Source organism: Spea bombifrons, chromosome 11, assembly GCF_027358695.1.
Source record: "Spea bombifrons isolate aSpeBom1 chromosome 11, aSpeBom1.2.pri, whole genome shotgun sequence".
Lineage (NCBI taxonomy): Eukaryota > Metazoa > Chordata > Amphibia > Anura > Pelobatidae > Spea > Spea bombifrons.
Window position 1 is genome coordinate 29,725,487 of NC_071097.1, and position 26,823 is coordinate 29,752,309.

At 42.8% G+C, this 26,823-nt stretch overlaps 2 protein-coding genes across 4 annotated transcripts in view; both read left to right on the forward strand.

Moving 5' to 3' along the window:
- The window catches only part of KCNIP2 (potassium voltage-gated channel interacting protein 2), a 170,782-nt gene extending 168,761 nt beyond the window's left edge, over positions 1-2,021 (forward strand). For all 3 annotated transcript variants that reach the window (XM_053449839.1, XM_053449842.1, XM_053449840.1), the window contains 3 exons: positions 254-358; positions 603-665; positions 1,528-2,021. In XM_053449839.1, the coding sequence (XP_053305814.1) occupies positions 254-358; positions 603-665; positions 1,528-1,575 (216 nt within the window). In that variant the 3' untranslated portion in view covers positions 1,576-2,021. The remainder of the gene's footprint in view (positions 1-253; positions 359-602; positions 666-1,527) is intronic.
- A 5,173-nt stretch (positions 2,022-7,194) lies between these two features.
- Positions 7,195-23,506, forward strand: OGA (O-GlcNAcase). Its single transcript, XM_053449845.1, has 16 exons — positions 7,195-7,938; positions 11,849-11,900; positions 12,539-12,636; positions 12,919-13,049; positions 13,360-13,531; positions 13,750-13,848; positions 14,178-14,462; positions 14,956-15,114; positions 15,376-15,983; positions 16,285-16,459; positions 19,222-19,307; positions 20,127-20,231; positions 20,319-20,407; positions 20,630-20,822; positions 21,873-22,032; positions 22,572-23,506. The coding sequence occupies exons 1-16, from the start codon at positions 7,770-7,772 to the stop codon at positions 22,706-22,708; spliced, it is 2,718 nt and encodes a 905-aa protein (XP_053305820.1). The 5' UTR covers positions 7,195-7,769; the 3' UTR covers positions 22,709-23,506.
- Positions 23,507-26,823: the final 3,317 nt, after the last annotated feature.

Below are 26,823 nucleotides of genomic sequence, written 5' to 3' on the forward strand. Positions count from 1 at the left end.
GCGAGCAGAGCCTCTTTACCTAATGTTAATGGGTTTTAACATTAAACCGACCATTTTATCTGATGCTATCCTTCAAATAAAAAATATTTCCGACCTAATAAAAGAAGAAAGTGCACACAGACACGTCCAGAGCGCATAAAATATTTTTACTTGTAACGCCATACATTTATTGTGAAATTATGTCTGAATGAAAAAAACAGACACAGACACAGACACACAGATAACCACGCTTACCCCGATGTCCGTTCTGCAGGAAATGATGGATATTATGAAGTCCATTTATGACATGATGGGCAAGTATACGTACCCAAATATGAGAGAGGAAGCCCCGAGGGAACACGTGGAAAACTTTTTTCAGGTGAGCCACCTCACATGTTTTTTTTTATTATTCACACCAGTTATTCATTGATTCTTTTCAACCGGGAATAGGGGGCCGGGTGCATGCTGAGGAATATAAAGCTTTAGGATTGGGGTAATGAAAGCTGTGCCATGTTCGCTCGTATGCCATGAAGATTACAGTGTGTTAAATGCGCCAATCGCTGGAAATGTGATTTTGAGACATAACCCAAAAAATCATCTGCGTTTTCTGTGTGTGTTTTCAGAAAATGGATAGAAATAAGGATGGCGTAGTTACGATTGAGGAGTTTGTTGAATCTTGTCAAAAGGTGAGTAATACTACATTACTATAATGCAATAGGTTTCTTTCTGTACCTGAGTCTACACAGGTGTTGGATAGCGTTTCTAAGGTGTACAAATGTGGCCCCTGGAAGGATCACATGCTAATTGGAAGCTATTTCTAATATGGCTGCTTAGGCTTAGAGCCTCGATACCCTCAACCTTTTTACCCAGCCACATTGTACTTAGGACAGGAGACGTTGATGTGGCTAATGACGTTGGCCACAGCTTTGTTGATTTCCCCCATTCCAATGAAACCATACAACTATGCATAAACCTGAACGACCCGGCACGACAAACCAAGAGCTCTGCCCCAGTGGGTGCCATAAGCCACCAGCGAGACCTGTCTCCCCAAGCCCATTCGGGTGCAACCTTCATGTATCCACCATTAAGCGCTGGCCAAGGGGGGAAATCTTCCAATGCTATGACTAGAGAGATACCGAGCAAGGTTAGAGGCAGGTAAGCAGGTTGATGCTCGCTCCTCGGTGGCAGAAAAGTGCAAGCCAGAGCCAAGCCCGCCATTTTGTCGAATCCTTGTGTGGCAAGCATGGGGTTGGGTTTGGCTCAGGCTTAATTTGTTTCCCTCTACAGCCAGCTTGTCCACTGTTACCCCACAGTTCAAACAATAGGTTGCCTACTTCTACAATCTACTCTCCCTTCTAGTACTAATTTATGAATGTATAAATTTCATTAATAAATTGGGCTTCTTGGTAGTAAATCTTGCCCTCTATTCAAACTTTACACATGCATTTGTAATAAATAAATAATAGATCGCATTGTAAATATCGCATTTCCTTTATATCACTTGTTATAAAAAAAATAATAATTAAAAAATTCTTTATTTTCTCCCAGGATGAAAATATCATGAGGTCAATGCAACTATTTGACAATGTAATTTAGCGACCGTTTGAATCACCAACGTTACTTGAAGATCAAACTTTCAAACAGACTTCCTTCTGACTGCACAAATACAGAATAGTGTGTTTAAAGAGAATTAAGATGCAACTATAATCTCTGTATGTTTTTGTTTTTCTGGCTATTGTAAAATCAAAAGGCTTAAGAAGTAGATCGCCCTCTCGAAGGTTCAAAAACAATTCCATGTGACGTTGGCACGCTGCCACCAACTGGACCCAGCCTTGGGTCTTGGATAGTTTTCAAGAGACCTTTGTCAACTCAAGAATGCGTCTCGTCACGATACAACATGGGGACAACCTGGACAGCGGTTTTTGGAGGTCTTTGGAGACGTTGCTTGCTTTTCATGGTGTGAAACCAAAATTGGACTAAAGTCTAAAAAACCAAGGGGAACTCATTGTTTTGTACCTTTAAATATTATTGTTTTTTTCGTTTTCTTACTGTTAATTAGTGTACTTTTTGTGATTTACCTATCAGGGGTAAGCCGACAATAATTGCTAAATACCTCAATTCCGTGAAAACGTGACCCCCAAGCAACTAGTTTTCGAAAAGCTTTAGCGATCGACTCACCCAACCTTAATACTAAACTGATTAATAGTGACGACCATGTGATTCCAAATAACTCGATTACTGTTGCTGTTTTTTTTATCTTGATTTCTGTTTTCCTGTGTTTCCACCTTTTGTTTGATGTCAAACATTTCTTTAAATGTCAAGATATTTTTTACAGGTATAGATTTCAGTTTGTTGTCTAAAATGTATTTTAAAAAAGTCAATACCAGCCAAACTGGGACATGAGGAGTTGGTTATAGACAGGGTAGGGGCAGAACTTTGTGTCTGCATCAACCTCATGACCTAATAAGACAGAAATGTCAGGATATGACATCATAACCCAGTGCCCTGCATCAGTAGGTCATGAAGAAGCCACATGGGAGCTGTGATTGAGGCTTGTGCTTCGAAGAGACCCACAGCACACACTAACATTCATCAAAAGGAATACTTGGGTAAAAAAAGCCTGTTGAAGGGACACTCATAAAATCCACACAGAATAGGAAAGTTCTCAATCCAGAGGTAATTATCCAAGAGACTAAAAGAGAAAAGGAATCTGTTTTGGGGATTAAGTAGAGAAATAAGAATATGATGGGCATGCACTTAATCATATATTTTTAAATCATATATATTGTTTTTTATTTTCGATTAAATTATATTCCAGCGCTTATTACTGGATACTGGTCTATATCTACTAATCTAAAAGGAAGGATCCACGTGGCACACTATAAATGGCATCATTATTTTCACCTCACCGGGAAAAAAACATTCTATGGACAAACCATATATTTTTTAAAGTCATAAGTAATATATAGAGACAGTAAATCTCCATACTGGTTATTAGTTCTCCTCTGTAACGGTTAAGCTCCTTGCCCCTGATGGCATTGGCTATTTATTTACCCGTTTTGGATATACTTAATGTACAATAAGATCTAATGTATAAAAAGAAATCACACACACACACTATTTCCCTAGGACCCATAATAAGAGGGATAGTGAGAATGAACTTGCGAGGGTCATAGTTCCTATGCACTTTTTTTCTCTCGGTTAGTGCAATAACCTCAGCACGCGACATAGAGATAAACGTGAGATCTGTTTTTATATAGAGACGGCGAAGGAAACAAACTAATAGCATGCTTTAGGACTACAGAGATTATTACGGCTGCTTATACCTCAGCCTATGTATATTGAAGCTGAGATACACAATTAGCAATATCCAGTGCTGGAGTCTACTTAAAAATGACATCACCGTCACAGCTGGCTTCCATGATGTCACATTAGGATTGCCTCAGTCGTGAGCAGTGGAATGTCGACTTTCACAGCATGACAGATATGGATTGAAAGTTTGTATCGATTTCTAAACGACTTGATTTGAAGGAATGTTTTATCATAACTTATTTATGGTGTTTTTGTTGACTGAATGCCTGTTTCATCTTAAATATGAAAATAATCCAGCACTGACCTAAAAAAAAAAACCAACTACTCACTTATAATCGCATGTATGCTGTATATATATCATTAACCCACTGTATTTAAATGTGTCTAGTTTGTTAGTATATATAATAGCTGCTTTGCATTTCAGATATGTATATTTTGTACAAAAAAAAACAACAATAAAAACAAATATAGCTATGCACAAGAAAGGGTGTTTTCCCACGGCATTGTGTGTTTTAATATTTATAATAAGTACATAATACATAAAAATAATATGTACATAATGTAACGTGTGTCTCGGACAGCGGGGATTCGGGACAAAGTTACATGGTTGGCGAGGTCAGTGACTATCAGTCTTATCAAGAGACTCCTGATTGCAATGATCAGGGTGAAGGTAAAGATCATGACCGAGGCAGCGTCAATGTGGTGCCGTTCCTTCCCCCCAAATAATGACAAACACAATCGTTATCTTTAACATTGCAACACATGATAAAACATGACATAATGTGACAATGCATGTGCCGTAGCACATGACCCACTTGGAACACGTGCAAGCTTTGAAATAACTGTTAAATGTTCACTATAAATCCCGAAAGGCTACTAAGTGCCAACACCTTAAATTGTTAAAACCAACCACTTACTTAAACGTTACCGACACCGACCGAGCTGGCACAGGCGTAAAACCGTAACACTGTTACAACCACCGGCGTCCCATGCACGGCAGCCCATGTCGCCACCGGATTCACCAAGGCACCAGCCCAAGGAGTGTCCTGCACTTAGGCCGAGGGCCTGTGCACCACGAGTTGAACCAGACGGGAAGGTGGTTAACCCTTTCTCCATGCCGGCCCAAGAACCAACTGCAACTGTACAAGAAAAAAGTGGCGGGGTGGAGGGAATGCTGACCCAAGGCCAGTTTAGTTAATGCTCTAGGTGGGGTGGGCTCCTCTGCACTTATCACCATGAATACTATGATGTATTTTCTCAGCCGCCGCTTCTTACTGCTGAGTGTCCGGATATGACGTTATATTCTATGCTCCAGCTATGAAGATACGCGGCGCCCCGGGAACAGCGCGCTATGGAGGCTCTGCCAGCTCAGCGCCGTCCTCTATAGTGTAAACTCATATGGATTATTTTTGTGAATGTGGCTGCCACGAACCCCCAGCATCTGAACCAGCGATCCTGAGATCGAGGAAGCTCTGATTCGTGTCCTTGTCATGTATATCCTACCACTGCAGACTTTAAAATGCCCCTGTCGCTTTTGGAAATGTGTTATTGTGAAGTTCCTCTGTAATTACTAACACTGCCCTTCACTCTGTCCGATCTACGAGGCTGGAATAACACATCTCCGGACTCCGGAGTTTACGCAGCGCCTCATACAATACATATATTCAAGGGGTCTGACAAGACGAGGATTGACAGACTAAAACAAACCGATACATGAGGGGGAGAGAGCCCGGCTCGCAAGCTTATAATCTTGAGGTGAGTACTTTTAGTGGACCAACATGTCCCAATCATTTAGTTACATCATCTATGAAGACCTCCTTCAGATTATATCATCCTATATTATCAATAATATCAATAATAAATAATATCAATAATCTTACATCCAGAAAACCCACACAACTGGATCTGTTTACTTTGACTGACCTCTAGTGACAGATCAAGGAACTACACGGTAACTACTTAAGAAATCAATACAGAACAAGGGATTTTGGTTAAAAAGGGCAGCCTGCATTCAAGATTAATGGGTTTTTTTTTACAACTGATATTACATGTTCTAGAGGGAGCTTTAAAATTCACATTTTAAATGAGTATATTAGCATTTAACTATACTTAATGCTTACTCATATTCATACACTCTTTGATGTTACTTTGGTTAAAGAGACACTCCATCCATCACAAGCATTTTAATAAATACGATAACTGCGTGCAAATGTACAATGAAGCCCCCATATGCATTGTCAGCCAAACACGTCCCCTTGCACGTGATATACTAACTTACCGCCACTTGCCTCCAGCTCTGGCTTGGCAAACGCTGCAGGGGTCTAATCAGATGTTATATATCAAGCCCACCATAATTCCCAGCTATCAGACAAGAGTGGACTTCTAATGGAGCCCACGGATGGAGCAAATAACATGATGGTATCATGAAACACCCAAGGACCCCAATACCTTGTGGCTAAAAGCAGTGTTCCTGCCAAGGTGAGCAGCCCAGCATGAAAAGAGTTAAACAGTAATTGTCACTGTTTGAGTACCTGTTATTCGTATGAAACCATAGGGTGTATGCTTTGAGGTCCATCTGTAATGGCTGAATGGTCCCCACGGAGGAGACACTGGCCAGTGGGACTGGGGGAATGCAGGTTAAATGCATCGCGCATGAATGGAACAACGGGGTTCAACGTAGATAAATGCAAAGTTATGCATTATGGTAAAAATAATAAAAATGCAAACTTTACTATGAATGGAATATTCTTGGGGAAAACTTGATGGACTTAGGTCTTTTTTCAACCTTATGTACTATGTAACTGTGATTATAACAAAATAGAGGTGCCTGCTGCTCTGGCCCTCTGGAGGTTCAGTAACAGAATCTGGAACCTGCAAAGCAACCCCCCCCCCCCCCCCGGGAATAATCATCACTCTACCCTCAATGATGTATTTAGTGCAGCAGATTTGTGATTTGTGTAAAGTCTATAGAAGTAGAACACAGGGTGCTTTTGTGCAGAGTACGGGGCCATACAAGGTCACTGTGCCCCCCCCCCACGGGTGCAGCGCATGCAACGCTACACGGTTAAGGAGCATTCAGTGTGAAGTATAAAGCTATTAAGTATAAAATTGTGACGGTTTATCCAGCAGGGTAAACCTCTCCTCTGGCCTGGCGAGGGATGACCTTGGTGTGGGGAAGGGTGGCCCAGGTGGGGTTGGTACAGGGAGAACCGTTAATAAAGAGTATTTGATCTGGCGTGTGGGTTTATATGGTCTGCAACGGCAGCGAAGGCGTTAAGCGCTGCAGAGCGGAATTTCTGCTCTCAGCTATTTCATGTCTTCCATCAGCCACGTGCCTGCGCGTGAAGTGCTTCTTTCCGAAGTGGGATTGCTCCGAACGGACTGCCAGGGCTTATCAGCACCGAACACATTCCACGCTGTAAATTCACGAGCTGGGCCCCTTACTGAATGTATCCCCCGCCAGTAACTAACATACACGCTAGCACACATACACACGCTTACACTCACACACTTACACTCACACACACGCTTACACGAATGTATATGAGCAGCGGTAAGACCACAGGATTCGAGATCACATCCACGGCCACAGAAGGCGAGCGTTCTCAATATATATACGGCTTGGAGGAGGAGAAGAGAGAGAGGATGCGATAGAAACATTTAAATACTTAAAAGGGATTTAACAGAGTACAGAACGTTTATTCCAAAGGAGAACGAGAGGTGATAATCTAAAACTAGATGGTCGGAGGCTTAGATGTAATGTAAGGAGATTTTACTTTACTGAGAGAGTGGTAGATAAATGGAACAGCTTCCCAGCAGAGGTGGTAGAGGCTAATACAGTTACATAATTTAAACATGTATGCGGTAAGCATATGATTCCTGAATCTGAGACAAGGCCAAAGCCTGATTAAGGTTTGAGTCTTTACATCAGGAATAACGGGCAGACTGGACGGAATTTCCGTCGCCGTCCTGCTTCCGCCCCCACGTGTGCCCGGCGGGGCAGGCTGAAGGGCGCCTCTGCAGTCCAACCCGTTGCCTGTCGGTAGGCGGTAAGCACTGCATAGCGCAGCCATACCTAGTACCTACTAGCCTTCGTCCGGAGGGTAAAGCGTTAAGCAAGCACCGCCCTCTGGCGTCACCGCGCATGCGCACTGTGAAGTAAACACAAGGCGACTTTACGGGCGCTCTGCAGTATTTTCCGCTCCTTCCGTGACCGATTCTGCGGGCGGCTGTGGGTGCGCCGGGGACGGTTTAGATCAGTTGCAGCAGGAGGTGACTCGCGGCAGCCTCGTAGGCCTCGGTCGGTGGGGCTGTTGTTCTCGGTTCTGCAGCGACCGGTTTCATCCGGTTCCAGGCGCCTGCGCAGTGATCTCCGAGCAGGAAGAGCCCTCCGACAGGCGCTGACAAGGCGCTTCGAGTCGGGCATCCCCAGCACTCCCTGTCATCCGAGTCCGGCTCCCCACAGCCGTGTGGCGAAAATGGTGCAGAAAGAGGGACAGGCAGCGGTCACCATCACCGAGCCCGACACGGAGGCCGGACCCAGCCCACTGGCTCCTGAGATGGGCCCCTCGGTACCCGCAGGGGAAGACACGGACACTGAAACCGAGACCGCCTGCGCTAGGAGGTTCCTGTGTGGCGTGGTGGAGGGTATGAGAAGGGGCGCTTGGTTGGATAGGGCGGAGAGGTTGTGATCGTGATTCGCGCCCCGCGCACTGTATCCGCACATATAACATATAGTTACCTCATCCTGGTGGGAAGCCACCCCCTCCCTCCACACACGGCCTGCTACCGGTTACACGAACCGGCGGAGGGGCTGCACAAATCCTGCACACACTGGGGGTTATTCGGTAAAGGCAGCAAAGTTGTCCGGCCCAGGCCTACGCTGGCAAAACCCGGGGGGGGGGTGTCTCCCGCTGTGCTGCTCGGTGGGCCGGTTGTAAGGCCCATTTCCACTCCCATGAGGACAGCCACAGAGGGGCGGCTGGGGACACTATCCCGGGTCAGAGGTAAATGCCCCGCAGACTGCTGGGAGTCCGGGGTGTTTAAACGCCCTCTCTAAGCTATTCGTTGTGAAGGGCCGGCATAGACAAGTTTCTCCTGCAGGAAGGGCCGAGCTGGCCCTGTATAATGCATAATTTAAACGTGTGTATAGACTGGAGAAATCACACTGAATATACTATACATTATACAGGGCCAGCCAAGCGCTTTCTATAGCAGAAGCTCGCTGCGGTTGGCTTTTCATGAAGTATAGTCCTGTCAACTCGCCTTTTAGTGAATAAATCCCATTTTGTGCATCGGCCTGGGGTGGAAGTGGTTTACAGCCGACTATCGCCCTCTGGTTACATAACACAGGGTAGGGTCCCAGTTATTGTGTCCTGCCGCACCTTACCCCCCCCTCGCACATTCATACACTTGCACACTCATACTCGCTACTGTTGTATGCATAAGTGATAACTGTCATATAAATGAACTGCAAGTCCCGCATGAAGTCCTAAATGTGGAGCCCCCTGGTCGGAGCCGTTCTTCCGTATTTAGTACTTTGCCCCAGGATTGCGCTTTATAAATATGGCTGACTGCGCTAGTGTAACCCGCGAATGTTTTCAACAATGTTATAGCATCACGCGTGTTCTCAATGTTCTGCCCCAGTGTGCGCAATACCGGGCAAAGCCTCACTACTTCATTCTGCCCCATCATACGTGACCCTCGCATGTAATGTGTAAGGATTGCTGAGAACCCCGCTTATGTTCTGTTACTATGTGTGACCGGTGGAATCTATATATATAATATACATACATCTATATGATATACATGCGAGGCGTGGGATATCTGTGTGTTGCACCAAGTCGCTGCCGGGTTTATCACTCTAGCCGACATCGTGCTGTCAAGTAAAGGCGATTATATTACCAACTAGGTTCATCCTGCTGTATATGTGAGACAGTGTCTAACTCTCATCACAGCCAGCCGTTACTTGGGGCCCTTAAGTGTTTCCGCCACCCTCTGCGTGTAGTTAAACATCTGTTAAGACCTCTTGTGTTTGGCGTGGATTGCGTGTCTGCGAGCGCTCGGCCTCGGCCCTCCGAATGTCCTGAGACATAAAATATTCTTTGGGGTGATGGGGGATGGGTAGTTAGGAAAGTACTATTGTTAATTTCGTATGAAAGAAACACTAAAAGGACGTCGGGCGGTATGTTAACTGCATGAATAAGCGAGGATTTATCTTCCCCCCCCCTTTCCCAACTCATTCGATGTTAAAGATCTCCGGATAAACTCCCGTGAGTTATTCACTAAACCCTTGCTGTGAAAGGGACTTGGGATATTTTGTAACTTTTGTGATTGGCTCCTGCCAGCGGGGACGAGCGTCGCCCGTATAAAATCACTGCCATTTCTTGAATGTCATGTGACCGTATTAACACTGCGTGGTATGGAGGCTCTTCGTAACACTTCGTCAGGTCGGGGAGTTGGCACAGTTTAGTCTCGTGTTTTAGTGAATAAGTCCCGTTGAGGGAGAGCGGGAATCATTGCAAGCGTCTTTGTTAAATGAACAAGTGGCGCTTTGTCTTTCCTCGCATTATTCCATCCTCTGATTAATGAGCCTCCTGCCAGGTCTTGTACCTTGAAGCACAGCTCTCGCCATGTTTGGGGGGAAAATTCAGTAATATCCTGACACGTGCCGACAGATACCCCCGGGGGCCGACATAACCCTGACACGTCTATCTCTTCTGTGATTTACGTTACTGTTGGAGATCGGCCCCCATTTCATCTTTACAAGGAGGGAGGAAAGGTAATTGTCATAAAGAGCTTACAATCTAGTGACGGCTTCTTCCGTTTGCAGCGGATACGTTATCCTTTTCTATAAATCCCAAGACCTGCAGGATCGGTTTCAGGGATTTGGCAAGAAATGGGGGCAGAGAGCGCTGTTGTGGTTTTGTATGCACCGGGATACGTCGCTCGTCAGCAAACAATCGTTTCCAGTAAACAAGACGGCGCCCTGAGGGGATTTATCAGTTAAAGTAAACTTTTCTTGTCTGTTAGCTTTTTTAAAGCGGCAAGTCCCGTGGGACAAAAAAAACTCCCTTAGCATAAAATCACCATTGGGTTTTATCATTTTGTTCCAATAAACTTCATTTATCCCGAGACCTGGAAGCGGCCGTTGCTGGCGGTCATGTGATATTTTAAGTAACTTTCCCGGCTCTGACACAACACTGAGCTGATTCTTTATGGCAATGCTAATGAAGTCCCTTCCTCCATAGGCTTTCATTAGTCAGTGTCCAACTGGGTTATTATGACTGAGCCATTCTATTGTTTCCCACAGGCAGTATGATAAGCAGTCAGGGTGTTTGGCTAGAAGATTGGGCTGAAATAACCGAGCGAAAACGTACAAATGACTAATACACGATGGGCTGAAATAATTATATTATGCAAAAAAACAATTTAATAAAACAGCTCAATATTTTTGTAAAAGTATTTTGAATTTGATAATAATAATAAAAAAAAAGTTGTTGAGAGTTTCCCATTAAATACAGAAGTGCGGCAGAATATGATAGCGCTGTGTAAATTAATAATATTATAATATCATGCCTCCTGTTACCGGCCAGGAGAAACACCCGGGGTAAATATTTCTCCTGGACATCAATATTAATGTAACTTTTTCTGGAATAACCTCGTGTTTTAGGGTTTTCAACAAAACTCATCCGCCATCGCTGGCATTGTAGGCATCGGCTCGGATGGGGTTTGGTTGTGAATTGTATGTAGAAAAGCTACTCAAAACAATATCCCCATCGGCTTTGTCTGAATACCAAGTGTATATTATCATCTCTTATTTATATAGCGCCAACAACGTGCGCAGCGCTGCGTAAAACGGTATGGCAAAGCCGAGCTGGTGTTTTAGGTGAAGGACAGTCTAGAGTCCTGCTGTAAACGTGCTAATAGAGCGGAGATCAACCTATTTCTCGGGGAATAAAGTATAACAGCCGTTAGTGGGAAAACCGAAAGCGTTTTAATTCGGGCTTGCGGTGCTTTTCCAGCTGGGGGTCCGGCTGGGCTTTCCGTCCACATCTTGTTCGTCTTACGAGCCGGAACGTCCAGCTGGGAGTAAACCCACAGCATGCAGTTAAAATGTCGTGAGTTGTTTATGTCAAAGATTTCCAGATACCGGATATTGTGGCATTCTACTTCTTTACCCTAACTCTTTGTTTCTCTGCCCTTCACCCTCCGAAAATCAGCTCTGGAGATAACCGAATAATGAAATCCGTGAGTCTCCCTTTATAGCATTGGATCGCCCTCGTGTTAACTATCAGTGTGCCCAGCGCCGTACTCGGATATAAGCATTGTACGATGTGGCATATTCATAACCCGTCTGATACCGTCTTATTTTCCTTGAGTTGGAAGACGGGGCTTGAGGTTTAGCTGGGACACTATATATATATATTTTTTTAAATAAGTCATTTATATATTTTGACAAAATGGTTGTTTATTGCTAGGGATAAATTAGGTGACCGGTTAAGTTTAGAAATGCTGAAATGAGTGTCTTACAGAATAAATGATTTATTTTTAACAGGGTTTTATGGAAGGCCTTGGACTATGGAACAAAGAAAAGAGCTTTTTAGAAGGTAAGATGTCAAAAAAAGCTTCCTCTTTTTTTGACATTGGTTTATCAGGGGTTTCTGACCGCTGGGTGTTACTGGTTTATGAGTGTCGCTTGCTGAAGCTGCCAGTCAACTGGGAAGCGCTGCTGGTGAATGCGCACAGAGGGTCTCGTTAGACCCCTGGAACGCACACAAGCCAGCCCTGAAGCGTGCTTGCGGCGCGTAAAGCTTTAGTAGCCGAACACATCTCATGCAAGCTTGGGGTTTGGGGACCAGGAAGAAGGGCAGTGTGTTTTGGGGGGTGGGGGGTGTGCATTTGCACTAGACCACTCAACTATCATATGTATATTACTGTTAGTTTATCACAATTGTGATATTCTGCAGTATGAAGGGCAGTTTCTCCTGGAAGAAGTGCTAAGCTGGCCCTGCGTAGCCTCAGTTGGTGAGGAGGAGCTCATTGGGGTCGGCTCTTTTCGGGAAGCTCCAACTTTAGTCAATAAACCCCACTGTTACTGAACCGGCTTATGACGAGAACCCCCAAAAGCATTCGTTTCATACATGAATGTTTTACCAGACATTTGTTTAAAGAAGCCTTATTAGACGCCGTTGAAGTAACTTTGATACCAAAGTATTTCTTTTGTTTTTTTTTTTTTATACCGTAGGCTTCAGAAGTGGGGTCTGAATACATATCTATATGCTCCAAAAGATGATTACAAGCATAGAATGTTCTGGAGAGAAATGTACTCGGTGGAGGAAGCCGGTAATTATCTTCGCCCGCGCTATATTCCTCGGCAAATATTTCTGCTTTAGTCTTTCTTGTCACGTTAGAGAACGTTCCCTCCCAACTCTATGTAGAAGTACAAATCCTGCTTAGTGAACTGCAGCAATTGGAATATATTTTTACATGATTATTATTTTCTGTGATTGAGTCCTACTTTAACATTAACTCTTATTTAATAAAATACAACATGTTATAATGTTTGTTAATGATTTTTTTTGTTTGTTTTAACGTACTGCTTTGCTGCCTTTTTTTTGGCTCCAGATCAGCTCATGACTCTTATATCAGCTGCTCAAGAATATGGGATTGAATTTATTTATGCCATATCACCTGGACTTGACATAACATTTTCCAACCAGAAAGAAATAGCCACATTAAAACGCAAGTTAGATCAGGTATGTTGCGGATTATTTCAGCTGGACCTACGTTCCTTGGCCTCCAAGACTTCAGTAATACCTGATGTTCCTCCTGTTTAACGAAACGCTTTCATTCACGCTGAGGATTATGGGTAACCGTACAAACATACACGTTACTGGATGATGTTTCATTACTCCATGCCTCCTCGTGCAGAGCAATCCCACCCCGTGCTCCATGGTCCGGTTTCTCTGACGCGGATAACTGGCCCAGAGCCGCCATAACTCGAGGGGGATATTTTTTGTTGATTTGATTGCTGGTTTCTAAACAATTCTTTGTCTGTTTTTGTAGGTTTCGCAGTTTGGTTGCAGGTCGTTTGCTCTCCTGTTTGATGATATTGATCACAACATGTGCCCAGCAGACAAAGAGGTTTTCAGTTCCTTCGCACATGCACAAATCGCGATAACAAATGAAATTTATCAGTATTTGAATGAACCAGAAACGTTCTTGTTCTGTCCAACAGGTAAGGATTTATATCAAGCAGCTACTTGTTAACTTGTTTTCTACAGTAAATGTGAGGTATTGTTTATTTCATGCATTGGATTTCTCGTATGCTGGGGTGGGCAGCAGTTGCCTTCCATGTAAAGTGAAATGATTTCTTAAATGTATTCCTTTCGCTGTTGGTGAAGGCGACCAGCGTTTGTGACAATCATTGCTTATCGTTTAAACTTTGATTTTCAGAATATTGTGGCACTTTTTGCTACCCAAATGTTGCACAATCCCCATATCTACATACAGTTGGAGAGAAATTGCTACCGGGTATAGAAGTTCTCTGGACAGGTGAGCTCCTTTTGTGTTTTGACTGTCTTGTTATGCTGACTGTTTTGCTGTTCCATTCTTGCTTTCTCTGGGGGGCTCAAGAATCTGGTTCATTATGTTTATTGTGACGAGAACTAATGACTAAGAACAATAGTGTGATATAACCTGCCTAATACATGTTAAATGATGGGTTAACCCGCTCAATTGAGGTAGTAAGACCTTTGTAGTAAGTGTTCACTATGTATGTGTGTATATGATAGAGACCCTTAGAAGCAAACTGGATCCTTACGTTGGTGTTCTGTGTGGCATTTTGGTGAGCTACTTAAACAAGTATTATGTTTTTTTTAAAGGGCCAAAGGTTGTTTCCAAAGACATTCCTGTGGAATCTATCGAAGAAGTTTCCAAAATTATCAAAAGGGCTCCATTGATTTGGGACAATATACATGCCAATGATTACGACCAGAAGAGACTCTTTCTTGGACCTTACAAGGGCCGGTCTACTGAGCTCATCCCTCGGCTTCAAGGAGTCTTGACCAACCCAAACTGTGAATTTGAATCTAACTATGTTGCCATCCACACGTTGGCGACATGGTATAAATCCAATATGAATGGCGTGAGGAAAGATGTTGTAATGAGTAAGTTCCCAAAACAACGTAACACGCGCTTTATATATCATGATAGAGTCCTGATACATATTACTTTCTAAAACGATCGATCACTTTGTAGTGTAAAATAAAAACCTTAAGGACGCAGGTAAAATGCGAAGCTTGTGTTTAGCGGCTATTAGGTGTTTTCTATTCTGCAAGCAATTTTAGGGATTTGAAGCAAAATCAAGAGAAAATGTGTATATTCACTAAGTTGGGAATTCGGAGGTCAGTTGAACCTCAGTTGGATATCACTAGATTGTTTTGAATGCCATTAACGTGGGAGATATGTAATATGTGCATTTAAACTGAACCGCATATAAGAACCTCTTTATGCAGGTGCTCCCGTGGTTTACATGATTTTTGACATGCCAAGGCCACGGCCGCGCAGCGGCGCTCTTATTTTATAGGAGCAGCATAGTATAATGTTCCGTTTTGGAGATGAAATTTCTGCTTCTATAATTTACTTTTATTTTTTTCTCAGCTGACAGTGAAGACAATGCAGTCTCTATTCAGATAAGGTTAGAGAATGAAGGCAGCGATGAAGATCTTGAAACCGATGTGTTATACAGCCCCCATATGGCTCTGAAAATGGCTTTAACAGACTGGCTGCAAGAATTTGGGGTACCCCTCCAGTATGCAAGTACGTTATTTTCTGCAAATGATTATGTGCTCATAAAGTACCAATGCCATAATATTACGTATGAGCAACTTAATGTGTCGCAATAACATGGGAATTGATTAAAAATGTGCCATTTCATTAATTCTGTCAATACCTTAACTGGACTCCATCACTACTTGTTTAATCAGTGTGTATATGTATGTATGTATGTATGTAATATATATAATATATTACAAATTTATTTCTTTTGTTTTTTCATGCATTTTTTTATTATCTTACTAGGCAGACAAGTGGCTCACAGTGGAGCTAAAGCAAGTGTTGTTGGGATGTTGCCTCTGGTATCTGGACCAACTCTTAACGCTGGAACTATAGTTACAACCGTTTATCAGCAGCCCATAATGAGCCAAGGGGCAGCTCTGGGCATTGAGCCCCCTATGTTGGCGAAGGAGGAAGAGAAAAAGCAGCTTGACGAGGAACCGATGGAGATGGTGGTAGAAAAGATAGAAGATGTGAATAAAAATGTCGGTCAAATCTTAACAGACATTAACGAATCCAAAATGTCGGAGGAGCTGAAGCCGATGGACACCGATAAAGAGAACTTAGTGGAAGCCAAATCTTTGGAGTCCTGCATGCAAGAGGACGCGTGTAATGACATCGCACCCATGCAGACCGACGAGCAAATCCGAGATCAGTTTATTCCTGGCCCAAACGAAAAGCCTCTTTATACAGCGGAGGCAGTGACTTTAGATGATTTGCAGCTACTCGCTGATCTGTTCTACTTGCCTTACGAGCACGGACCGAAAGGGCTTCAGATGTTGAAGGAGTTTCAGTGGCTCAGAGCTAACAGCAGTGTTGTTAGCGTTAACTGCTCGGGCAAAGATTCAGAGAAAGTAAGCAGGTTTTTATGTTCCCACTGAGCTCTCATCTTCTAAAATAAGTCAAAGACCAGAATTTGTTCTTGTAATTTCCCAATATTTTTCTGTTGCGTATCATTTCTTTTTATAAAAAAAAACAACCCATAACCTTTTTGCGTCTCATAAAATGCTTTATTTTAGATAAAGTAGTCTTAATTTGCCACCTAAACGTCTGTGTTGTTTAAAAAAGCTTTTGTAAGTCATATAAAATATCTTTAAAAAAAAAGTGCTTTGTGACAATTGTGCCTAATTTTTTCTTTTCTTTTCTATTATTCAGATTAATGAATGGAGAGAACGTGCAGCTAAATTTGAAGAAATGTGTAACATTGTTATGACCATGTTTACGCGGCTTTCAAACTGTCCCAACAGGACGATACTCTATGATCTGTACCCATATGTGTGGGATATCAAGAGCATCATTTCCATGGTGAAGTCCTTTGTGCAGTGGCTTGGTAGGTGTTTACAATGCAATTAATGGTTCTTTTTTTTTATTTTTTTATTTTTTTTTCCTCTTTATTTTTCTTAGTGCTCAAACTGAAACTCCGGGGTGGAAAAAAAAATATACAGTTTATGAAAAAAACAAGCTGTGTTAGTTAAAAATAATTTTAAGGACTCTTTTTTTGCAGTCCCAGTCGAGTACTAAATAAAAACCAAATTTTTTTCCCCCCCTTGGGCTTTTTCAACCTTATTCAGTATGTGATCTTTGTTTAATGTGGTACTGTGGACTGAACTGAAAGCAATCGGGCCTTGTTCTGTGACCATTTTTGATCCAGAGCAGTGAACCAAAACCGACTTTTCTAGCCCAGCCGCCTGCTGCTTGCTGTGTGGCGATAACACTTATTGCTGTTTTTAACAGAACATTTTGAAGAGCTTCAATTCAAATCGTGGGGAAGTGAGACGATCCACTGCGCATGCGAGCTTTGCGCAAGGCCATTCTGGTGCTGAAAGACTTGTAAAAGCATATATACTTATTAGAAAGGGGGGGTTGCTTAACCCTTTCATTGCCAGATGGAACACAGTGCATTGCAATACACTGTGTACCGTTCTGATAGTAAAAGTGTTAAGTTACTGGAAAAAAAACCAAACCGGGCAACCACAAGGTGCGTGCCTTCATTACAAGGTGCACCGGTTTGTGTTTGCGTGTTACGGTACAGCTTCACGGCTTTGGGTTACACGTCTGTGCACCAGCATGGCCTGGGTTACGTACGTAGCCTCGTTTTATTTTCAGGTTCCAAAGAGGAGCGGTCTGGAAACTTGCTTTCAAAAGTACACAGCAGGCAGCGGTGTTCAGAGCACCAAACATTGTGTTCCATAATACGCACACTTCCCACTTTTTTGTGTTGGTTACCTTCATGTGGTTGTATTAAAAGCCACCAAGAGGGTAAAAAAACAAACCAAACACTTCTTCCATTCCATGAAACCATATGTTTGTGCATTCTAAAAGCAAAATAATAAAAAGCATATGATATTGGCTCTTACCTCCTATTTTTAGAACTGTAGTTTTGGTTAAACCAGTATGGCTACTTAGTGGCCATATAGTCCCCAACCCCCTTATCTTTATGTCATTTTATATGTATAAATGCCTTATACCCTCTTAAGTATTTTTTGCACGTGAAATAGGACTGTAAACCAATAATTTACCCTTTTTTTGTCCAAAATGATCTGGAGAGTTACAGAACGGCCCATATTGCTTTCAGTACTTATGACAGGCAGTTTGTCCTATTCTCCTGCTTACTAATGACTTATTATGTCTTCCTCATTGTGCACAGATGGGAGAAACCTCCGCACAAGTGCCTTCTGCTATTGGACGGACAAAGCAAGATGTGTACTGCTCTCCGCAGGGTTTCTCACACGAGGGCAGTGGATAGGAAGTGCAGATTAATCATGTGAAAGAATTGAAGTCACATTCATACACGGATCACTCAGAGGGACAGCTTAATGTCCCAGATGGAACCAAAGAAGAATGCATATTAAAGTACTTTTAATATGTATTCTTTAAAGGGTTAAAAACACTTACCTTAGGGAGAAACTGCTGCTCGGAACTTCCTGCTCTGACAATCCTTTCCACGGATTGGCTGTCTTAAAGCAGCCGGCTCCAGAGCTTCCGGGCAGTAAGTCCGGCCGAAAATCTACGCATCAGAAGTTTTGTCAGCCTTTCACTGTATTATCTTCCCTGCCGGCAGAGATATTTGCTTATAGTTTCCAGAAATGTTTCTAGAGCTTAGTATGTATAACTTGTCTTGCATCTAGTGGACATCCGTGTGCGTGTCAGGACCACGTGTATTTTACACTGAACCACGCTATGAAATGCGTCAACACAGTAAGGGGGCCACGTGTTCTTTGGCCACCAAAATCCAGTTTGATAGATGCTTGTGCGTTTCTGAACTACTCCTACCAAGTTTGGAGCTGGACACCCCTGACTTTGTGTTAAGGGCGTAAATTATGTTGACATTAAGTTACCCAGCCCAACCTTCAAGTTACATGATACCTGCATTGGTGACATATGTGGGACTTCACAGAACAGAAGTTCAAAGGTCTTCGTGCTTTCTTGTTGACCGTGTCGTAATTTCTTTGTTTGTTGGTGAGACAGCGGCGCGTGTCGGTACATTTACCTAGGAGTATGGTATGAGGGTAATTTTGGAACATTGTCCATATATGGCCGTTGGACATTTTTTAACTATTATTAATAATCCATTGTTCTTAAAACCCGGAGTTTTATGCTGTAGCAATTGAGCAGACTTTCAAATGAAATGTTGATCAGGGACCGATGTGGATACAGCCTGGACTAATCCCGGGTTAACCTTAGTGGACACCCATGGTGGTGATTCTCAGGTTTTTACCCAGCGTGCGACTTTAATATAAAAGTGGTCCGCGCTGCGTGAATACGGTTCATTTTTGGCTCCTTGAGCTGGATCTATAAAATCTAGACGATGGCCATGTCAAGAAACGCTTGTTTGTTTCCAATATGGTTTTATATCGTCTGACGAAATGTGTATAAATGTGACTTCGAAATTCTTCAATCGCTTTAAAAGGGGCTTTAATTATATTTTCCCAGGCTTATAAAGGTTTTTGCGTCCAGGGGTACACTTCCTTTGGTAGAAGGTACAGAATTTGAGTTTAGAGAGCCTTTTCCACGTTTAATAAAGTTTGTTGGAAATGTAGACTCTCAAACGCCCTTCTTGTAACGTTCTCCGCTTGGATCTGATCTCAACAGGGTGTCGTAGTCAATCTTCAGCACAGTTCTTAAGTGGAGACCAAGAACCCTGGGCCTTTAGAGGAGGTCTAGCAGGAGAGTTCCAGGTATCAATATGAATTCCAAATTAAATGACTTTATTTGTGTACTTTATTTTCCGCCAACATTTCCATACATCTGAGGTCTGGAAGGCTTGGTCTGCTGAAGGCTTTGACTGTAAAGACTTTTTTTATGAAATCACTTATATTAACTAAACCTCCTGTTTTTCAGGTGGAGGAGGAGATGCTGTTCCCAAGCGCCCGCGTAGCGCTGCGAATTGAGTTGCATTTCACATTATATTCCTTTGCAGGTTGCGCAGCGTTTTTTTCCCCCTTCGCTGGCGCGCGCGCGGCATGCGCAGGCTTGGCTGCAAATTGAAGCTCCATGACCAAAGAAAACACTGCTGGAAGTTAAAGCAAAAAAATGGTGATAGAAAGTTAAGAGCATGAAAGCCTACAGAAGACAAAGCTGTCCGTATGGCTGACATCACTCTTGCGTAAAGTGCTATTTGCTCATGGATTTTCAGGCGCTGCACTTTTTTTCCCCTTCACAGGTGCCGCAGGTTTGCGCGGCATGTTGCCTTATATTGCTTTCCAAGTTGGACACGTCTCCTTTTTGTCTACAGTAAACCCTCTTCAGACCAAACCTTCATGTGTTAACGTTGTTTCGAGTGCCGACCTGCAATGGTGACTGGTAAAAGATTAACCAGAAGCAGAGAACCAAAGCCTTTTAGAGTTGCTGCGTAGCCGCTTTAGTCGCAATACGTTTCGTATTGGCAAAATCTCAGCAGCGGCATTTTTTCCTTTATTATTTTATTGACATTGTTCATCGCACTTCGTTTAGATTTCTCTTCCTGATTGCATATTCTTCCCCCTTTTTTTCCACAGCGTTTGCTTCCGATTGAGGGAGCAAATGACCTCTTTTTTCAGCCACCGCCTCTTACGCCTACATCCAAAGTCTACACAATTCGACCTTATTATCCCAAAGATGAGGTGAGTATGGGCAACGTTAGATTACTTCTGTCTCAGTTAAGGGAAAGTTCAGCAGATACTGACAGCTGTCCTGTAATTCTTTTTAAGGCCTCTGTGTACAAGATCTGTAGAGAAATGTATGATGATGCGATGGACGACCTACCATTTGAAAGCCAACCTGACCTAATAGGAGACAAGTAAGAGTTCCAATCGCCTTATTTACCAGAACAAATAGCTATATATGCCAAATACCCAATTATGATTTGATTTATACTTTTCTATGGTATTGCATTATGTACTAAATCATGGTTCGAAATGTTTTACTTGTGAGCAAAAATGACACAATTCAATGAGCGTTGAATATATATATATATATATATGAGATATATAATGAAAATATTTCTCTTCCGCATCTTTAGGTTGGTTGGCGGACTTCTCTCTCATAGCCTCGACTACTGTTTTGTTCTTGAAGATGAGGATGGAATCTGTGGCTATGCCGTGGGCACTGTGGATGTTGCACCTTATCTTAAGAAATGCAAAAATACCTGGATTCCTTTCATGCAGGAGAAATATACCAAACCAAAAAGTGACAAAGAACTCTCTGCGGCCGAGGTAAGAAACGAAGCGGTATCCATTGTGCTGGATTGGCTTTGTTTCCCGTAGTTATGCAAGCAATATTGATTACTAACGTATATTCCACCAGGTGTAGTCAGTGTAGGTCTAAAATGACATATTATATGGGTTTGCATATTCCTCAGTCCTTTTAGGCTCCTGTACGGCCCTTCTGTTTACCTACTTTAGCATTGGAAGGGACCGTTTCGGTGGAGGCTTTTCATCTGCTGCCTCTGGGACACCCGGATATGACATCATATGTTAGATTTGCATTCTCAGCCCGTGTCAGTACTGCAAGGGTGCCGCATTACAAAAGTCTGTGCCAGGAGCAGCCCAGACCTCACATTTACGCAGCACAGTCGGGGGAGGTCCTCGGATCTCCCAAACTGACCCCTGGCAGCCGTCACCTCGTTCGCCAGCCAAGTCTAATTCTTCATGGTTTGCCCAACCCTGTCGGTGTAGATTCAGGTTGTCGGATGCAACTCTGATTCAGCAGCCAAATTCAAATCGTGAGCGAGCACGAGCTTCTGCAGACTTACTGCTGGCCAACGCAAGTATTAGCATAAGGCTCATGTATTCCTACGAGACATATAGGATTGTACTGTGTGAGCCGTGAAAAGAAAAGGAGCATTCACGTTCAGGGATTCACGTTTGGTAAAGATGATTATTTTGCCAACTGAATTTCAATTGACGGCAAGCTCTTGAGACTGCTGATATTTCTTCTTAAGGCTTATCTTCACTCCCATACTTAATATTTGCCAGACATTCACCCCTGGCTGCAGAATCACTTCATTGATTTAGTTTTTTTGCTGTCATAACACATTTTTGTAGAATTTCTCCACTTTCAGTGAAATGAACTGGTATGACTGGTATTTCATGGCACGATGTTCTGTGACGATGCTGATGATTTTGTGCCGGTGTGAATTTATTGCTCGGGATCTTTGCGACCAGATGTAAATTGAGCCGTTTTACTGGTTTGGTTAGAATAACAGAATGCTTCGGTGTGCGCGACGTGATGAGTGCTGATTCCAACGTTTTTTGTTTCATTAGAAAATTATGCTGAGTTTTCACGAAGAGCAGGAAATCTTGCCAGATACATTCCTTGCCAGCTTCCCATCGCTAATAAAAGTGGACATTCACAAAAAAGTAACCGATCCTAGCGTGGCCAAAGGGATGATGGCGTGTCTCCTGTCTTCTCTAAAAGCCAACGGTAAGGGGGGGGCTTGGATGAAGAAACATACGACGTCTTCTAAACATTGTGTGATTTGTGACCTATGTTTCTTAAGTCAAAGAAATGATTTCCTCAGATATAAGTGTTTTCCATGTTGTTTGACCTGGAGGGAGCTTTAATGGATCCAGTAATGGAAAGCAAGAATGAAAAGGGAAGAATTATGATGTAGGATTCAGAACCCATAATACCGATGAGCAGCAGGACATGGCAAACTATAGTTATTGCATGGCGCTTTGATGTTATTTATCTGTTCCTTCCTATTTTTCTAATAGTGATAAAAATAGTAGTGATCAGGCGCTAAATGAATAATTATAAAAAAAAAAAAAAATTATGTAAATAAATATATATATATAAGTGAATATAAATAATGCTGCAAACACTAATAGGGTAACCCCAAAATACCTATAATAAACAAAATATAATAAAGTGTTCCTATTTTTCAAACGTCCTTAAATTCCAGCTATTGGGTGCTGCTTGCGTAGTAAAAGCTGACGTATTGTTGTGCGATTTTCTTGCAGGTTCTCGAGGTGCGTTCTGCGAAGCCAGGCCCGACGACAAGAGAATCCTGGATTTTTACAGCAAATTGGGCTGCTTTGAAATTGCCAAAATGGAAGGCTTTCCAAAAGATATAATTATCCTCGGAAGGAGCCTTTGAAGCTTTCTTACGTGAAAATATTTTCTAGAAGATTGCTAGCTGGTTAAACTGGTTATGTTTTTTTTTTGTAATCATGACTGTAGATTTTACCTCCAGGTTGTTTTTTTTTTTTTTTTGGTAAAAACTACCCCAATGAATATTATGTCTTCAATATAATGCTGAAAAAAAACCAACCAGCGAGGGTATTAAGGCAAATGCTTATATGAGATGCTACCGGTTACTTGCATGAGCTGCACCCTCGGAAGAACGTGTGCTCCGGGTACCATATAGAAGGAAACGTACCTGAGCGTTTTATGTATAGTTGAGTTAAACATTTGACATTTCATAGCTTTTCATGCATTAATCCCTTTACAGAAGAAAGGGACGGCGGCAGAGCCATGCTTTGCCCACCCCTTTGGTCGGTAAAGAATTATGTAGTCAAAGCAGATCGTTAAGGAACGTACAGAACGGCTTCTGTACAGGGAAAAGGTTAAAAAAAAAAAAAAAAAACTTTGCTTTGCTTCCGTTTTAGGCTTTTCTTTTTTTTCCCCAGAATTAGGGATTTTTTATCGGTTTTGGAGAATATAAGGAAAGTCACAGAATTGGCACTCCTTTAAGGTCTGCGAGGGGTTTGAGAGTTTTGGGGACTGCTCCGGCGGCTAGCGGGTTAGAACGAGGCTAGCGATGGCGCAAGAAGCTCGTCTTCGACAAAAGAGACAACTTTTCTGTAAATGTTTATGTAGAAAATTGTATGTACAGTCTAAGTGTTTACCATTTTTATGATGTTATTTCTTTATAAAGGTTTTGATTAAGCATGTCGATTATAGATTAATGGTTTGTGCTCTTTAACCCTTTGAATGGCCGGCAACGGCTACACGACGCACATGTTGCTGGCCAAGGGTTTCACCTGCCTTTTGTTTCTGTGTTAGGGTTCTTCTCCCGGGAAGTCATGCTTCTGACAGGAGCTCTTTGTTTTCCTTTTTTTAGTTCTTATTTTTAGTTCTTAGTTGCATTGTGAACCCCGTGAAGCCTTTGCGTTTTCCTTTTGCATGCGCCAGGAACACATTTTTATTACGACAGGTAAAAAAAGCAAACTGATGGTACAGATGTATGACGGAGGGCTGCACTTCAGTTTATCACATTACGTGACGTCCTGACCGCAAGACACATAACAATCGGATTTTTGCTTTACATCATCCTAAAATCCCTGGGAAGAAAAGCACAAATACAGCAGATTTCAGTAAACCCCCCCCCCCTTCCCTTTTTTATTCCAAGGTAAAGAATTTCATTTTGAGGGTCTTTGACCGGGAAGCCTCATTGATTGCTCCTCTCTTGCTTATGGTGAAATAGGGAGATCCTAAAGACTGCCGGCCGCCAAGCTTACGCTCAGTTTGGCAAAAAGCTGATTTTTTTTTTTTTTTCTAACAGTCAAGATTTAGAAGATACATAATCCTGTTTCTCATAATAATGATTTAAGCAACTTGCAGAATTGCTGTTTACAAAACAGGTGCTAACGGCTCCAATGGATAGAAAGACAACTATCGCTATAGAGCTTTTAGAAGTACATCGGCTTGATTTTGAAGTCTAGAAGTGAAGTATTGTGCTTTGCTGCGGCACCCTGCACTTTGCATGCAGTAACTGTGTACTTATATGCAAAAGAAATATATATATTTTTTTTTTTCCTATCTCCAGACTGCATCAGACATATGAGGCCGTTGTGGGATCCCATAATCTAGTAGCCAATGATTAGATTTAGCAAGTCATGTGGCGAGTGAACGTTCTCATTATGATTTTGCTTAGAAACCATCTCCCCTAATAATTTCTCTAAATAAGAGCTACACGGCCCTCCAGTCTCTCTCGTACTACAACTCACATCACCTCCAGTGCATCATCCCAAGCAGTGACACCTGCATGCCGTACCATATATAATGCCGCAGGTCCGAGTACCTTTGTGCATGCGAATAAGGGCTCCTGGTGATCAGACATCATTCCCACTGCTTGTGATAGGTTGTCTTACGCGGGCTGCAAAGAGTTAACCATTGACTAGCACCAGTCTAGATATCCTCGAAAGTTCCTTTAAATCTGTGTGAAAAGGGTACTGCTTTTGAAAGTTTACATTTTTGCTGCTATGATTTTTTTTCCCTGCCGTCTTGTGAGTCGCCGCAGCGCTGGGGTATTTCTGTACCGAGTTTGTTACCCGAGGTTTTTCAAATCCGTCTCCCCTTTAACCGTTTATATCGCACTTATTGTGAGCAGTAGTAGCTTTTCTCATCTCTGGTAATTCAGGCGCTCGGTTGAACGTTTTGGAAGATAACATGAATTGCACCAAATGCATAAAGCTTATTGCCGCAGCGGCCGAGAGCTCCATCTCCAGCTGTCGCTTGACTACGTCTCCCACTATCCTTCGGCTATTTAAGGCTCATGGAACGTACAAAAACTGAATGATAGCCGTGTTTGCTATTAGGGATGCATTTACTAAATTGTGTGATTTGGGATGGAAAAGGCTAACTTCACTGCTTTACGCTCTTTAAGGGTTTGCTCTGCCTTTCTCACAGGATAAATGGGTCATGCGCGTTCTTTCATTAGTGGGAGCTTGCGGGCGAGTTTCTCAGAGTTGCTGCCCAACTCCCAGACTTCACGTTATGAACGTCCTACATCACCGACTGCATGAAGAGCTCGGTAGGCCCTGCACAATGCAAAATTAAATCACGGAGGTTTCCTGACCGTTCCTTGTAAGTTTGATGGGGTTGGCTCTTCATAGTGAAGTCTGCGAGCTGGAACCGCGGCTCTTCCACAAACTCCCCCTTACTCCTGTTTTAGTGAACGAACCTGATGACCTGGGGGTGTGATGGATATCTACGTTTTTTCGGGATGGGCTGGATTGCCCCCTTCACCCTGAATAGTTAACGCTTCGTCTTCATTGAATCCCTTAGACTTGTATTACTTGGTAATGCTATAAATGAAAACGCTTCATTACAGTTGCACACTTTTGGTATCATGTAAGTTTTTTTTGTTTTTTTTTTTAATAAAACCTGTTCTGAAAACACTACGTGTGAGTTAATTTGTACCATAGAGTTCGCTGGGCTCTGGTGCCAAGACTATGGCATGTAGGCTCCATCTCCTTTATTCTTCTCTCTTTAAGACCATTGGTTGTTTTGTATGTAGACGGTAGAGGGCATGTACATTTGGCGTGCATTGCTGCAGATTTTGGGTGAATTCTTTTCCGGGTTGGATAAAAGAGGTCTTGGAAGTGACACCAGTGTTTGGTGCTTTTATCGTTCGGTGCTTTTATCGTTCGGCGTAATCAAACTTGAGATCGTAAGATATTATCGTGAGTTATTCCCCCACCCAGCAAACTCAACTTTGTGAAAGCAGGCACCTGAAGACCTCTGTACGCTATCTGGCCGGGTCGGACCTGCTTGCTACGAATCCTTGCCATCAGATTGTAGTTGTCTGCAAGAAGGTGGACCTGTTGATAGAGTTAGTGATACCAGAGGCTTTGTGTCCAAAAAGCATCCACAGCGCCTCGTAATTAAGGTTTGTGTTATTTTTACTATGAATGCCGTTGCTTTTACGTACTATGTTTCGTGTAAGCGTGATTGTTGGCAGTGATGCGTTTATTTTTTGCCAGCAATCACGGCTGCTTCCTTGTTTGAGTCTGGACTGCTTTAAAAGGTGCTGCGGTCCTTTAAGACGTGGTGGGCCTGGATATGACATCATATCCCTGTGCTTCATGACTTAAAGGCACGCAGTGCCTTCTAACGCAGACCATACATAATGCTCCCTCCATCGTGGAGGAGACCAAATATCTCCCTGTAACCGGCCCATCGAGCAGCGGGGGGGACCTGATTGTCCGAGGGGGTGATCTGTCCCCAGCTATCGGTTACGCTGCTTATATTTCTGATGTCCCTGTTGGGGCAAATGGGTGCGGCAAGAGGGGGCAGGACTGATCCAAAAACGCTGCCATTGGTTTTTGGGGGTATTCAGGGACGATCGGAGATTCCATACAAAAAGAGCATGAGAACCAAGAACAGACAGCGGCTTCCGAGACGTCCTGCTAGGGACCATCTCGTGTTTTAGCTGTCTGGCGCCATTACAGAGGTAAAAACTCCCATTACATTAAGCACGGCTGCTTC